This window comes from Carassius auratus, chromosome 38, assembly GCF_003368295.1.
Source record: "Carassius auratus strain Wakin chromosome 38, ASM336829v1, whole genome shotgun sequence".
Lineage (NCBI taxonomy): Eukaryota > Metazoa > Chordata > Actinopteri > Cypriniformes > Cyprinidae > Carassius > Carassius auratus.
In genome coordinates this window covers 17,842,425-17,856,833 of record NC_039280.1, presented here as the reverse complement: position 1 = coordinate 17,856,833, position 14,409 = coordinate 17,842,425, and the positions used below count along the sequence as shown (strand labels likewise).

Below are 14,409 nucleotides of genomic sequence, written 5' to 3'. Positions count from 1 at the left end.
CAAAAAACGAAAATCAAAATGAAACCAGAAAATACAAAAATAAAAACTAAATCGAAATATTAATAAAAACTATATAGACAAAAATGTAATAAATTACTAATACTTTAAAATAGAAAATAGAAAAACAAAAACTAAATCGAAATATTAATAAAAACTATATAGACAAAAAATTACAAAAAATACTAATACTTTAAAATTAAAATAGAAAAATAAAAACTAAATTGAAATATTAATTAAACCTATATAGACAAAAATGACAAAACTACCAATACCTGAAAATTTAAATTAAAAGAGAAAACAGTAATATAAAAACTAAATCAAAATAATAAAAAATATATAGACAAATTACAAAAATTGCTAATACTTAAAAATTAAAACAGAAAAATAGAAAACTAAACTGAAATATTAATAAAAACTACATAGATAAAATCTACAAATAATGATACTAAAGTAATTCTGGGTCAAAAACCCAACCAAATTGATCAAACAAGCATTTTGAAGTGAACAACAGCTCGGCAAACAGCATGAACGTAGACGGGTTACAGGTTTCTTTCATTTTTATTGGGACCTATGACAGACATGTAGAACTGCAGAGCGTCATGTAGCTCCCATACCATCAACTGCTATTTACAACGTACTTTCTTCTTTCCATCTTTTCCTAAAATCAGGAGCTACATTGATCGTACATGTTAGAAACGATAAAAAAAATTTGAAATAAAAACACAAATGTACATCATACACTTGATATAGATATTTTTTAAAGGTAAAAATGTGCATTGTAAAAAACAAAACTAATCAATACAATAGGGTAATTTCAATAAAAATAATAATAATAAAAAACCTTTTTCTGTTTCTTTTCTCATTTTTAGTATACAAGGAGACAGATTAACGTGATGCTTCAGGCACTTTTTAACAGGTAAATGTGTGTCGCACCAGGACAGATGTTCCTGCTTCTGGTTAACTTTCCATTACCACAGATAGAAAAATAAACACAGCTCTTCTCTAAGCTCAGATGAAGCTGACGTACTCAGATACAGAAAGGACACATAGTGAATGAAGGACAGCGAGAGGACTCCAGTAAAGCCACAGGGGCACACATTAACAACACTCGCAGAATTAAAGGTACAAACCTTCCCAATGGGCCAGCATCTTTTTAAAAGGTACTAAAATGTACCATTTATGTACTGATATGTACCTTTAAGGTACTAAAATGCACTTTTTAGGGGGAAATAAGATACAAAGTTGTACCTTTTTCAAATAAATAGCATCACAGTGACAGCTTCTGTAGCTTTATTTTCTGCGAGTGAAACCACACAGCAGCACCTCACTCTTCAAAATAAAGGCTTTCAAAACATAAAAGAAAAGAAACAAGGGGAATATAGTAAGTACAAGAGGCACTGAATCTTAAATGTTTCAATACATATTCTGCACTGTAGAAAAAGAAAGAAATCCACCTATTTCAACTTAAAAACTTCAGTCATTTCAACATAAATTACGTTGATTTGAAAATCTTAAAAACTATTTCATAAAAGCTTATTTTGATAACGTAGGTAATGTAAAAACATAAGTTGCCATGAATTACTGATCTTTTTTTTTTCCAGTGTACAGAATATGTAACGGAAAAAAAACATTTCCATGTAAAAAATACAAAATAGAAGCACTTCAGAAACACAAAACCGATGAATTGAAGACTGTTGGGAATTGAACACTAGCAGAACTGAATGTAATGTTGTATACAGCACGGTAATTCACAGTAATTTTACTGGATACAATCTAATTCACGTTATTGACATCACCTCATCACATTGCATGATTAATTCAACAACAATAAAATATTATTTTGAAACACTATAAGTAATAATAATTAAATAAAACATTTTTCAATCCAATCCAATTTTGTGTCAAATATATATTCATTTCCAATCCGATCAAATGATGAGTCTAAAAAGAAATGGTCAAAATTGTGTCTGACTCTCTAAGCCTGCTCACATCAAGAATTCGTACTATATAAAGTTTTAATAACCATTGACAGCCAATCAGAGTCAGATGGTGTGGACAATAGTAATAATTCATAACGTGAACAGGCCTGAAAATCACACTGAAAACGGAGGGTCAAGTCAAATCCGGTGAATGTTGCATACAACAACAACAAAAAACAAAAAAACTATGTGAGAGTAGCATGCGATTCCGAACGGAATCTTTATACCAATAACGTAACATCAAGAATTTGTTTTGACCTTTAAATTGAGGAGAAGTATTCTGCAACAAACCATTAAAGAACCTTTATTCTGAAGAGTTTCTCGCTGTCACTGAAGAAGCATCTGACGCACATACACTGTACACTCTTTACTGCTCACACACATAAGGCATATCTATTGGGGTTTTATACATTAAAAAAATATCTTTTCACTTTTTTCTCTTTTTTGAGGAACTGCATTGATTCGTTTTAATGTCCTCTCAAAAATTAAGGCGTTGAGTTATTGTCATGAAGAAACTGGAGATCGGTTTGGCAAACGTCCCTCTATAAAGCATCCTTAAAATCAAGCTTATTTTTCTGTTTCCTTTTGCTTTTCTTAGAGAACAGGTAAAACGTCTTTGAGAATACAATTCCTTCCATTTTCTAGAAACAAAATATGAGCCATCTGTCAATAAGGGGAAAGAAATATATAGCGCTTTAGTGTTTTTCCCCTCTGGAGAATAAACAAAATCGAGTAGACAGCATAAAATAATTTCATTCATTCATATTTTTGTCTTGTTTTCCAGTAAAATATCTCAACAGTTGAATGAAACAAACAAGAATTACATGAGAAGCAAAACTGCACAAACTTATTTTGTATCGACTTGTTTCCTTTTATTTCTTGTTGTAAGCAAATATCTACGAAGCAAAGCACATGTCATGCAGGAAAAAATAGCAGGCTAAATCATGTGCACGATTACTATTACTATTACTTCCCTCGATTAAAAAATTGTGCGCATGATTTACGAATTTGTTCCCTCGATGTACTAAAACATGCACACATTTACCATTTAGTTCCCTCGATTTAAAAAATTGTGCGCACGATTTACTAATTATTTCCCTAAAGTAATTCGAGGGAACGAAACAGTAATTGTGTGCAAGATTTAGTACACTGAGGAAACGAATTAGTAAATCGTGCGCACAATTTTTAAATCGAGGGAACAGAATATTAATCATGTGTATTTTTTATTACACTGAGGGAACGAATTAATAAATTATGCGCACAATTTATTTATTTTTTTCTTGTATGCCACGTGCAGGTCTTCGTATAATTTAATAAAACTGTGTGAGGTTTGTTTAAATAAACATAAATATGTAAATAAATAAACAAAAAATAGGTCAAATCCAACCAAATTCTAGTGCTGTCAACCGATTAATTACTTCCAAACTAAAAGTTTTTGTCTACATAATATATGTGTGTGTGTATATATATATATATATATATATATATATATATATATATAGATACTGTATGTGTGTGTGTGTGTGTGTGGTTGTGTGCATTTGTATATACATACAAAATATACACAGCACACACACATATATTATGTAAACAAAAACATTTATTTTTGATTTGATTAATCACGATTAATCGTCTGATAGCATTCCCAAATCCGGGTATATTTTCTTAAGTAATTTGTTATGAGGATATTTAGATTATGTTTTACAAGACAAAAATTATGATGTTTAAAAAAAAATATTTATTTTTTTTGCAGGGGAAGCGGCGTGGGCTCACTGGAAACTCCTCTCTTTGTCCATATGGCGGTGCTTTTTTGCCTACAGTCTGATGATTTCTCTCTCAATTTTTATTTTCCTTCCTTTGGCTGGTGATTCGATTAACTGCGAGAATAAATATGACAAAAATAATCTTTGGATATCAAATATGCATCAGACTCAAAAGCCACCCTCGCGTCCAAAAGAAGTCAACTCTAAGGCGAATGTCCCATGTCTGAAGCGCAGCTGTGGCTCTCGAAGATGATTACAATAGTTCAATTTGAAACACATACAGTATTTACATATACTCTGGATGCAGCTTATGTAAATTTGGCTTAAATATAATAACGACAATACTATGCTGTGATACAATGTTATCATTCCTTTACAACACGCATGCATGCATCGACACGCTCTCCCACAATCGCACTACAAACGGACGTTTCCGACTTTTTTTAGTGTCTCGAGCTAATCTCACTGTTATTGTTCTGAACGGTTAAAGGGCTTGGGATATAAATGCCAGTTTATGTACGGACCTGTTCAGGAAGAGTAAACAGCAACTTCCTCCCAAACGACTGCGCGCCGTATAAACAACAAGCGATTCAAGTTCTTGAAAAGTCAAATCAGTGTAAAAAATATAAAGTACCTGCATAAGTAATGCAATGACATGAGGGCTCCAGGAGAGCCGAGGAACTGAGAGAAGCATCCACAACAAAAGGAAAAGAAAAGAACATACACATATATATATACTTTCATATTTATAAAAACAACTAAGAGAGAACGTTTTCAATGCACCAACTGTTTTCTGGAGCCAGGAGAGAACGTAAAGTGAAGTACAGTCTGCTCCTGCGCATCTCAGTGCTAGCGTTCCAAGGGGCGTGTTTAGGGTTCGTTTAGCCGACGGCCTTGTGCTTCCCTCCGCAGCAACCGCAGGCCACGCCGCAGCGGTGGCACCCATGGAGCGGAGGGTAGCAGCACAGACAAGGCGCCAACAGCGACAGACCCAGAAGGGCCGTCCAGCGGAGGCAGAAACGCTCCTCGCTGGAGTCGCATGAGCACGGGTCCGAGTACTCTCCCTCCGGGTCGGACATGCAGTGGTAGAGCATGCTGTCGGCGCACCACATGAAGCTGACCCGGTGGATGCAGGTCCGGATGGGGTCAGGGGCGTCGTGGCACTGCCCGCGCCGGTTCTCCTCATGGTTGAACATGTCCCGACAGTAGACGCAGCGCGATCGCTCTCCGTCCTCTTTCCTTCGCTTGCCCTTGAGCTTGAACGCCGGCGGCTGGGTGGCCACTACGCCTCCGCAGTGGCTCTTGAGGTCGCACTGGCTGAAGTCGGAGCTGGGCACGTAGGGGTAGCTGTAGTCATGCTTTAAGGGTTCGTTCTTAGCGATGTGAACGTACGAGTCCGAGTGTTGAGTGAACTTGTCCGGCACGGCGGCGTATCGATAGTCCTCGTAGCCTGTGATCAGCCAGCGCTCCCGGGGGTTGATTCGGACGATCTCCTCGTCCTCAAACGGGAAGGGGTTCCTGCTGGAGAACTTCTGAGAGGCAAGAGAAAACAAGAGCACAAAAGTGACGACTGTGTCTGTAAGATCACAGAACGTAGCTCTTTTTATTCTCCCACAATATTGGATTGTGTCACTTATTTGAAAATGTTATTTAAATGTTTAATCTTTTACTCGTTACGTAATCTGATTAGTGCTGTCAAACGATTAATCGCAATTAATCGCATCAAAAATAAAAGTTCTTCACATAATATGTGTGTGTGTACTACGTTTATTATGTACAGTGCAGTGCAAAAGTCTTAGGCCACTAGAATTTTCACCAACAAAAAATAAAGTGGAACCACAGTATATAAATATACACTGAAAATAATTACATGTATTTACAGAATTTATATTATATATAAATATATTTAATATATAAACCTGACATATTTTTCGTAAATTTATACATGCACATGTGTGTATTCAGATATACATAATAAATATAAACAGCACACATGTTATGTAAACAAAAACTTTTGTTTAGGAATGCAGTTAATCGCAATTAATTGTATGCCAGCACTAAATCTGATTTAAGGCTAGAATACGCTACACCGCTTTTAAAATTTGAATCAGAATCACACACTACCAGACTTTCAACTTCTGCCATATATACATTTGAAATAGCAGTCCTCAGTAACAATATAAATATATTTACCGTCACTTTTGATCAATTTAATACATCATTTCTGAATAAAAGTATACATTTCTTTAAAAAAAACACTCTGAGCTATGACATTTCAGTATCCCTGATCTAGATGATGTATGAATATTCATTAATTCATGCAAATATTGATGCGCCTCCACCTATCGCACCTGATCTAGGCTGTAGCGCTCAGGTGGTCTGTACTGCAGAATACAGCGATGTAGATGAGGCTCGTAGAAGGTGGAGGTGGCCACTAGCTGTGTAGAGATCTCCTTCTTTTGAGATGAGTTCGAGGAGCTGTCGGTGGCAGTCTGAACAACAAAAGAGAGAAAAGACAAACTCGGTCTCAAACGACCTACAGACATTCACAAATGAAGAACCATCATCTCCAAAAACACATCAGAAAAAACAACAACAAAAAAGACAATCCCTATCACAGACAGGTGTTTTGCAGAGTAAATGCGGTTTTCCATGATGTCATTTGTACCTGGCATTGATTCACAGCTACACATTAATACACCACACACACAGCCGTACACTGCACATAAACACACACGCAGCCAATCCGACGTGACGTGGCTAAACTTCAATGTGCAATTTAAAAAAATCAGGCCCCAGGCCGCAGGATCTGTAAAAATCTCTGAAGTCTCCCTGTTATTAGAGGAACTCAAATGCTTCCAGCATGCTGGGATACAGGCCATCACACACACAACTAACAGCTCTGAACCATAACATCACCAGAGAAACCTACAAGACACCTCGGTGCTTGTGCCATACATATCAAAATCAATCAATGCTACTGAGGAAAAAAAGGTACTGCTGAAGTGAGCGACAAAACTTTATCTAATGTATAATATATTACACATTGTGTAGAATTGCTCTTGTAGGAGTAAAACTGAGACTCCAGCAAAAAAGTTTCCAGTCTTAAACACAAAACATAAGAATGGTGCAGTCAGACAGCTGCCTGTGGAGGTGGACTATACAGACAAATAGAAACGACAGACAGAAAGACAGACAGGCAGGGCGGCTGGGAAATGATTAGTGGCAGAGAGTCTGGACGAGATCCTTCCTTTGGCTGAACCGGATGCCTTCAACATCCACCTGCCAAGTGGAGTGTGAGCATAAACACGCGCACACACACACACACACTTCCAGTCTTATTTTGGTGTAGCTAAAAGTGTGTGAGAGAGACTGTATTTCAATTTGACTTTATATAAAATATGCCAAATAAACAGAGATTCTACTTTGATAACCCATGTTTATTAAGCCATTCATGGGGTCTGTAGAATCCGTTCACTGTTAGATCACTGGCATCTGATAATGTTGTGCCCCTCAAACTGAGTTTTTCCATGTTTGAGGCTAAACTCCAGCTAGGCGAGAGGAACAGGAGTCTCCGGTGGCTGGACATGTCCCTGCACCCTGACCCGAGCTCTCTCTCTCTCTCTCTTTCTGGGTCCAGCCTGGCCAGGCATTGGTTTCTCCTTCATACAAAGACCTCAGAACTGCTGGCCAAAAATAATAGAGGCGTCCCTCAAAGCACTGCCAAGAAAGCCTGAGCCGACATGACTTAAAAATATGTTTAGGAGGAAAGCTGGAGATAATTAAAAACACAGACCCTTTCAGATGTTTACACTGCAGGTCTAAAAACCTCTGGGCCAAAGTACTCAAGTAGTATAAGGTTAAAATAGATTTAAAAAAATAGTGAGCTGCCTTGCTGTCTACCGCCTACATGGGCAGCTGTCTTCTGACGCAGCATCAGAACCAAATGAAACCTAAAGGCCTAGGACCTATCAGGACCACTATCGTCAAAGATGATTGACAATTAGCTTACAGTTTGGATTGGTGGGGTGGTACTGTTCTGGGGAAGAACTCCCTGCACATCCATGCAGCCTAGCATGAACAGAACCAACATAAATGTATTACAGTGATCGTTTACAGTACTGCGGGAAGTAGGGGTGCTGAGGGTGCTGCCCACGAAAAATGGGGGTGCAGTGTTAAAAATAAATTCATGAACAATTTGTAATGAACAAATTGAAACAGTGACTCAGGATAGTGTTGTCACGTTGTGGAAGAACTGTTTAGTGCAGAATCAAGTCAAAGCGCAAAAGTGCGACCTGTGGTTACAGTTACAAAAAATCGAAAAGTGGTGACGAAATTTGTTGTCACGCAAACTGTGCGCAAACCCTTGTGTACGCGTAAAAACCCAAGTGTACTTTGGGCTTCAGTAGGCAGCATTATCATTCAACATGCTTTTACAAACTGTTTTTATCAGAGAAACATGTCTATGATACTGTAAAATGACTCTATAGGTAGTTCACTAGTTTTTGAAACAGAGCACCAAAAATGTACCAAAAATTGCACACCGCAAATAAATGGCCAACCCCCTACACAAATTCTGCATTTCTTATCGAAAATCTCTAATGTGTGTAGCGTAGTGCAGATAACAAGAGAGTTCAAAGCCACATGTGGCACAACACTGATTCAAAGGCATACCTCAGCAGCAGAGCCGATGCTGGCCCATTAATGACACGCAATCAGTGGCGCAGTAGGGGAGGGTGGAGAGATAATGAGGGGAGGGGGTCAAAAGCTTTGGAGACCTGAAGTCTTTTGGGTAATTTCACAAATGAGCCCCCCTTCATTAAGTCCTAGGCTGGCCACCCTGTGGCACGAAACCACAACAGACCAATCCAAAATGGGCAGGCCAGAGCTGTGGGAGCAACAAACTGGCTGTAACCAGATATAGCATAATGTGGCCCCATAGGACCTGCTGAGAGAGAACCAGCATGAAGTGCACAAAATATAGAAGCAGCGGTCAAAACCAGACCTGTATATAGTCCACAACTCGGTACAGAGGTCAGTGACAGTAATGTAAGCCATCAACAACATATTGAAAGGACCAATGCCTATATAAGCAGCAACAAAAACTGAATTTTAGTAAAGACAGTATTAAGAAAAGCTAATATTTTCTATTTTTATTTTTTTGAAGGAAACGTGCTATTTTTGTTTGTGCAAAATTTGCTACATTGATGCAAAGGTGTCATGAAAGCTTGCCTGGATATTTAAAGAAGGTTATTAAGAAGTTCTGAGTGTTTTTAGCATGATGCTATGGGGTTGTAGGGTTTTCTGGGTTGTTGTGAGCCCATCTCCAAGTGTCTAAGATATTGTGGGTCCCTTCATTAATGTAAGTCAAAGGGTATTTTATTACCTATTGCTTGACTTTTAAGTCCATCATATACTTCTGTCTTTGTGTGAACACTAGGGTGTCTTTTCTTCTGTCCATTAAGTTTCTTTTTTTCATGCTATCACACTGAGTACACTTTGAAAGGCTATGTGTTTGACTGTATGTTAAGGCTGGGCTCAGACTACAGGAGTTTTGGACTGGATTATCCCCAAATTACTCCTGCCCACAATCTGAGAAAACATCTTTTCCAGGACCTCGGTTGGTTCCGATGTTTGCCCAATTTTCAGACTCAATCTGAAAGCCTCCCGAGACACATTGGGGCCACCTCGATAATATCAAACATTATCGGAGTGGCCCCAATGTGTCTGAGAGCTGATCGGAAGGATTTTAAATCAGAATGATTACGACTATGATTGCATCAGTAATTTCACAGTAGCCAATGAGAGACAAGTCTACAAGGAAACAGAGTTGAATGAGTGAAGTTTTGAAACAGCAACTGCAAAACAAGCTGTATAGGTCTGTTTGACAATGGAGATGGAGGAATGGCTAGTGAAAGTATGACAACAACACGCCTGTATAACATACATACCACAAGTGTATGGAAAAAGAGAAATCCCCTCAGTTTTGAGCATACTGGTTGAGTTTAAAAAGCTGCTAGCTCTTTAAGCTAATGTGCTAATGGTATTGATAATCAACAGTGATCATTTTTGCCCTTAAGGCTAATGTTAGCTAGCATACTACAGTTAACAGATATTAAAACTGATATAAATCTCGCCTCCAGTTCCCACTGAAGAACAGAGATCACGTGAGGCATGATGATAATCACAATATGTTGTAGTGTGTGATAAGCCACAATTTTTGGAGTGTTTTGAGAGATGACAATCTGTAAAGATTCTCTTTATGTGCGTGATGCAACCATATTCTATCAAGAAGTTGAAGCACAAACTGGAGTGTTATCATGTTGAACAAAATTTGGCCAAATAGTTTAAAGGAGTTTGAAACTATGGCAGGGCTAAATGGGGATCTTGAAGGACTTCAGATAGCGTTTTGCCGAGCCAGAGGAACGTGTCTTGAGAGCTGCATGCTTTACAGGTTAGCAGTTAGCATTGTAGGTCTGAGGATTTTGCAGTCCATCAAAAGCTCTTCTGCTTCAAGCAATTAGGTTTGAACACTCCAAACACCTGGATATACAGTAAGCGTGTCCTCAGCTACATGCATGACCGATGCTATCTGGAAAGGGTTTTTTATTCTCTATAGGGCTCCAAACCACTGACAACAAGGTTTTTATGGTGTTTTCAATTATAATTCTTCAATAAGACAAACTAGGGAATGAAAAATGTGCTGGAACTAATTGAGTTCCAAGTCAAATTGCCCATAATTAGCCACCTTGAGGTTGAGGCAGGGCAGGGTGGATGGCCACCACTATCTTTTCCACTGCTGTGATTAGTGCTGCGATCCTTTGCGCACACATACTCCACACACAGATGCCCAGTGCTGCGAAGGACCGGAGACGATAATTAAATAAAGCTTCTATACCTCTTGCATAAAGGAGCATTGATTCTTTCCACCTTATTTTTTTTCCCTCTTCCCAGAACTGTTAGTCTTCCCCATCCCACTTCCTCTGAGCATCCTCCAGGGCCTTGGCTGGGAGCTCTCTATACAGCGAAGCCTTATCCTGCCTGACTTCTGCACAGGAAGTTGTTTTTTGTCACACAACACACACACAACCAAAAAAGTCTGGAACCCTCACTTACTTTATTGAAGTGTACAGTAAAGCGTCTATTCTTGCATTCTGGAAGTCAGACACACACCTGAAACCTTATACGAACAGTTCAAATAACTAAACTAAAAAAGAATGTAGCACTTGTTTACATGTTGTACTATAATCTTTATGAAAAGATTTGTTCACTAAAAGTATTGTCATGACAAACTTGCTTGACAAGACTGTCTTAGTGGTTTGGACGTGAATTTTTTCCTATTGTGCTCCACAGAAGAAAGGAAGTCATTTATTTTAATTTTAGTTTCATTTTGTTGTGTGTTTTGGTCATATATTGGTACCTATACATTTACATGCTATGTATAGCATAAAGTCCTTTGTTATTAAGCTAACAAATTAACATTATGTTGACTATTCAGATTAGCGGTGCATCAAAAACAACGTTGGTCATCATCATTCTTTCTTGCTGATTTGACCAATTCCATTCTGTGTGTAAAATGATGAGGACACCTAGATTGGCTGAAAAAAACCTAATAAAACACTCATTGTTCTTAACTGATAACTCTTTTTTTTTTAGCATCACCACGCTGCTTCTATCATGGTGTAGGGCAGTGATCCTCAAATCTGGCTCGCGAGATCCACTTTCCTGCGAAGTTTAGCTCTAACCCTAATCAAACACGCATGAGTTTGCTAATCAGTGTCTTTAGGATCATTAGTAAATCACAGGCAGGTGTGTTTAATTGGAGTCTGTGCTAAACTCTGCAGGAAACTGGATCTCGCGAGCCAGATTTGAGGATCACTGGTGTAGGGTGATGCTGTGATGGGTTTACGTCAGCATTATGACCTGTGGAGCTCATGAATCACTTGGTAATCACTACTCTTACACCAGTCCATCACTGTAAGCACACGGAATTTTGGCATCTTTGGAATTCTGATTCTGAAAGTGAGATAAAAAAAAAAAAAAAAAAAAATTCAAGCATGTATAATACAATAAATAAATAGAAAGGTAATGCATTTACAAATAATAATTAATATGAAATCATGATGATGTAAAAAAAAAACAACTTCTGGAAAGTATTCAGAAATAATTTAAAAATGTTTCTTCCTTTCAGTATTGTTCTTTTTTTTTTTTCTTTTGGTGAAATAACAGTAACTATAGGTACACTGATGTATACATTTATTTTTAAAATAATTTTTGTTGTTGTTTTTCATTTCTCTAATTTACCAATTCCTGCTTCTGGGATCAGCTAGTATAAAATAAAACAGAAACATTTTAAGTCTCAAAAAAAATAAATAATAATAAATACAACATCAGTTATGTTGGCCTTCTCAAGCTTACATAATAGAATAAATAAATAGAAAAGTAATGTGTTTAAAAAGTATTCTGTCTAATACTGTTAAGTTCATCCAGTATTCACATTCCTCTTTTCTTTCATTCTTTTGTTCATTATCTTTTCTTTTGGTGAAATACAATGAATCAATACTGCAATCATTTCCATTACATTTTAATGCCTTATTATAAATGTAAAACTATGTACTGTATATGTGTGTATAGTTAAACTGGTGCATAAAATAAAAAATAATAAAATATTCATCCTTCACGACTTAATTTATTATTATTACGACTTAATTTTTTTAATAACACCATTATGTTGGCTTTCTCAAGCACGCTATACAATAAATAAATATAAAAGACGTGTCTAAAAATAATTTCTATAAAACCATGAGGTGTAAAAGTATAATTTTCTCTTTATTTGCTGGTAAAGTAAAATGAATCAATACAGCAATAATTTCGATGTAATGCTGTATTATTAATGTAATACTGTGTATTATATATTTATGTATTTGGTGCAAATCTATGTGTGTGCATTGGTGCATAAAAAAATGAATATTCTTCCTTTTAAAATAAAAATAAAAACTCGAAATTACTTCTTTAAAAGTTAACTTTCTGATCAGTTCTAGACTGAGGTGTTGTGTAAGGACAAGCGTCCCAAAACCAGGCGTCTCAAAGCGACACACCCTGCTAAATGCCCGGCGTTCAGAGACGCAGAGCGAGTCCTTTCCCTGATCTGAATGAGCTAAATCGAGCTGAGGTTAAGTATAGGTTAGCTCACGAGGAACCATCAGGAGGAATACACATCCCAACAGAGGAACAACTTCCCTCGACATAATCACCCCGAGCTGTAAATCCAGACGCGCATTTCTGCTGTCTGAGGCAATAAATGGAAAGGTCACCATCACCAACAACTCTGTGCCTCAACTTCACAATGCGCGTGTGTCCCACAAAACAGGCAGGTAAATCTCATTCTGTTTTCTGAATGCAGGGACAACAGCATGTGAAGAGCATCAATTCCAGGACGGAAAGAAACGTTGGATTAAGTTTCCTTTCAAGCTCGGGGTCCTTGGCTTAGCAGTCTACCCCTTTGGCCTGAAAGCGAGACAGACAGCGAGTGAAAGAGGAGCCATGAGGCTTCCCCTGTGCGTGCCCCCCTCCTTCCACCCTGGGCGGCAGTAAATCAGGATGGCAGTTAGCTAGGAAGCAGCTGCTAATGATAGTTTTACTGGGGAGAGCAGGAAGTCGTCTCCTGACCCGCCTGCTGCTCCTGGTCTCCTGTGACTGTGACAAAAGGACAGTAAGTGGGTAAAAGCCAAGTGTCGGCACAGCCTGCTCTGAAAGCACCACAGGAAAGCTGCCTGCGCTGCTATCGCATCCACCATCTTCAAAAAACAAAGGCCCGTCTCTTCCACGGCAGCCTCGGCGGGGGAAAAATATCACAAGGACTCGGCCTTTTCTGGGACGCTGCACACACACTCAAACCAAAGCCGCAGACATGAAAGCTGAAGGGAAGAGGAAGTTACTAAATATTGCTTTCAAAATGTACGTGCCCATATAGCATGAAACTAAACCACACACACCCCATATGTTTGGGCAAAATTCATGACACGTCAAGAACATGTCTGGGTCATAAGGTGAAAAAACAAGATAAAACAATTCATAAAATAAAGGTTCTTGGAGCAAGAAAATACTATCTTATTATTATTATTATTATTACTTCAGGCATTTCACTTAACGTTTTACTTGTCATTTCTTTGTGATTGCTTTAGAAATTCACTAAATTCATTCTCTAATTCAGTCTCTTGTTGTCAACAAATCGTGGCATAGTTGTAGAAATTTTTTACCTAAATCTAGTTACATTTTAAATTAGACTAAATTAACGCGAGGGAACAAATAAAAATAATGTGGCCATGATTTAACTAAAACAAAGGTACAAATAAAAAAAGTAATAATAATAATAATAAAAACACGTAGAAACAAATTAATATATTTATTATATATTGTTTTCCTCTGTATGTCCTGTGCAGGGCTCCATAATATTTAAGTCAAAAGAAAGAAAATTTAGCTGAAAAAAGGAAGCCCATTCTGGGACATTTATTTTTTTTACATTTTGTAACTTAGTCATTGAATCTTATTCAAATATTCTCATTACCGTAATGTGAAAATAAATATATTAATTTGTTTCTATATTTTAAATGTGTTTTAAACTGGATTTTTTTATTTATTTAAAATGTTACTTAAATTATATTTAT

The 14,409-nt window shown here is 37.4% G+C and overlaps 1 protein-coding gene across 1 annotated transcript in view; it reads right to left on the bottom strand.

Annotated features, from left to right (window-relative positions):
- Positions 1 to 539: 539 nt before the first annotated feature.
- Positions 540 to 14,409, bottom strand: part of spred2b (sprouty related EVH1 domain containing 2b) — a 42,546-nt gene continuing 28,676 nt past the window's right edge. The window contains exons 5-6 of the mRNA XM_026224545.1: positions 6,094 to 6,234; positions 540 to 5,274 (exon numbers count right to left, since the gene is read on the bottom strand). Of these exons, the coding sequence (XP_026080330.1) occupies positions 4,624 to 5,274; positions 6,094 to 6,234 (792 nt within the window). The 3' untranslated portion in view covers positions 540 to 4,623. The remainder of the gene's footprint in view (positions 5,275 to 6,093; positions 6,235 to 14,409) is intronic.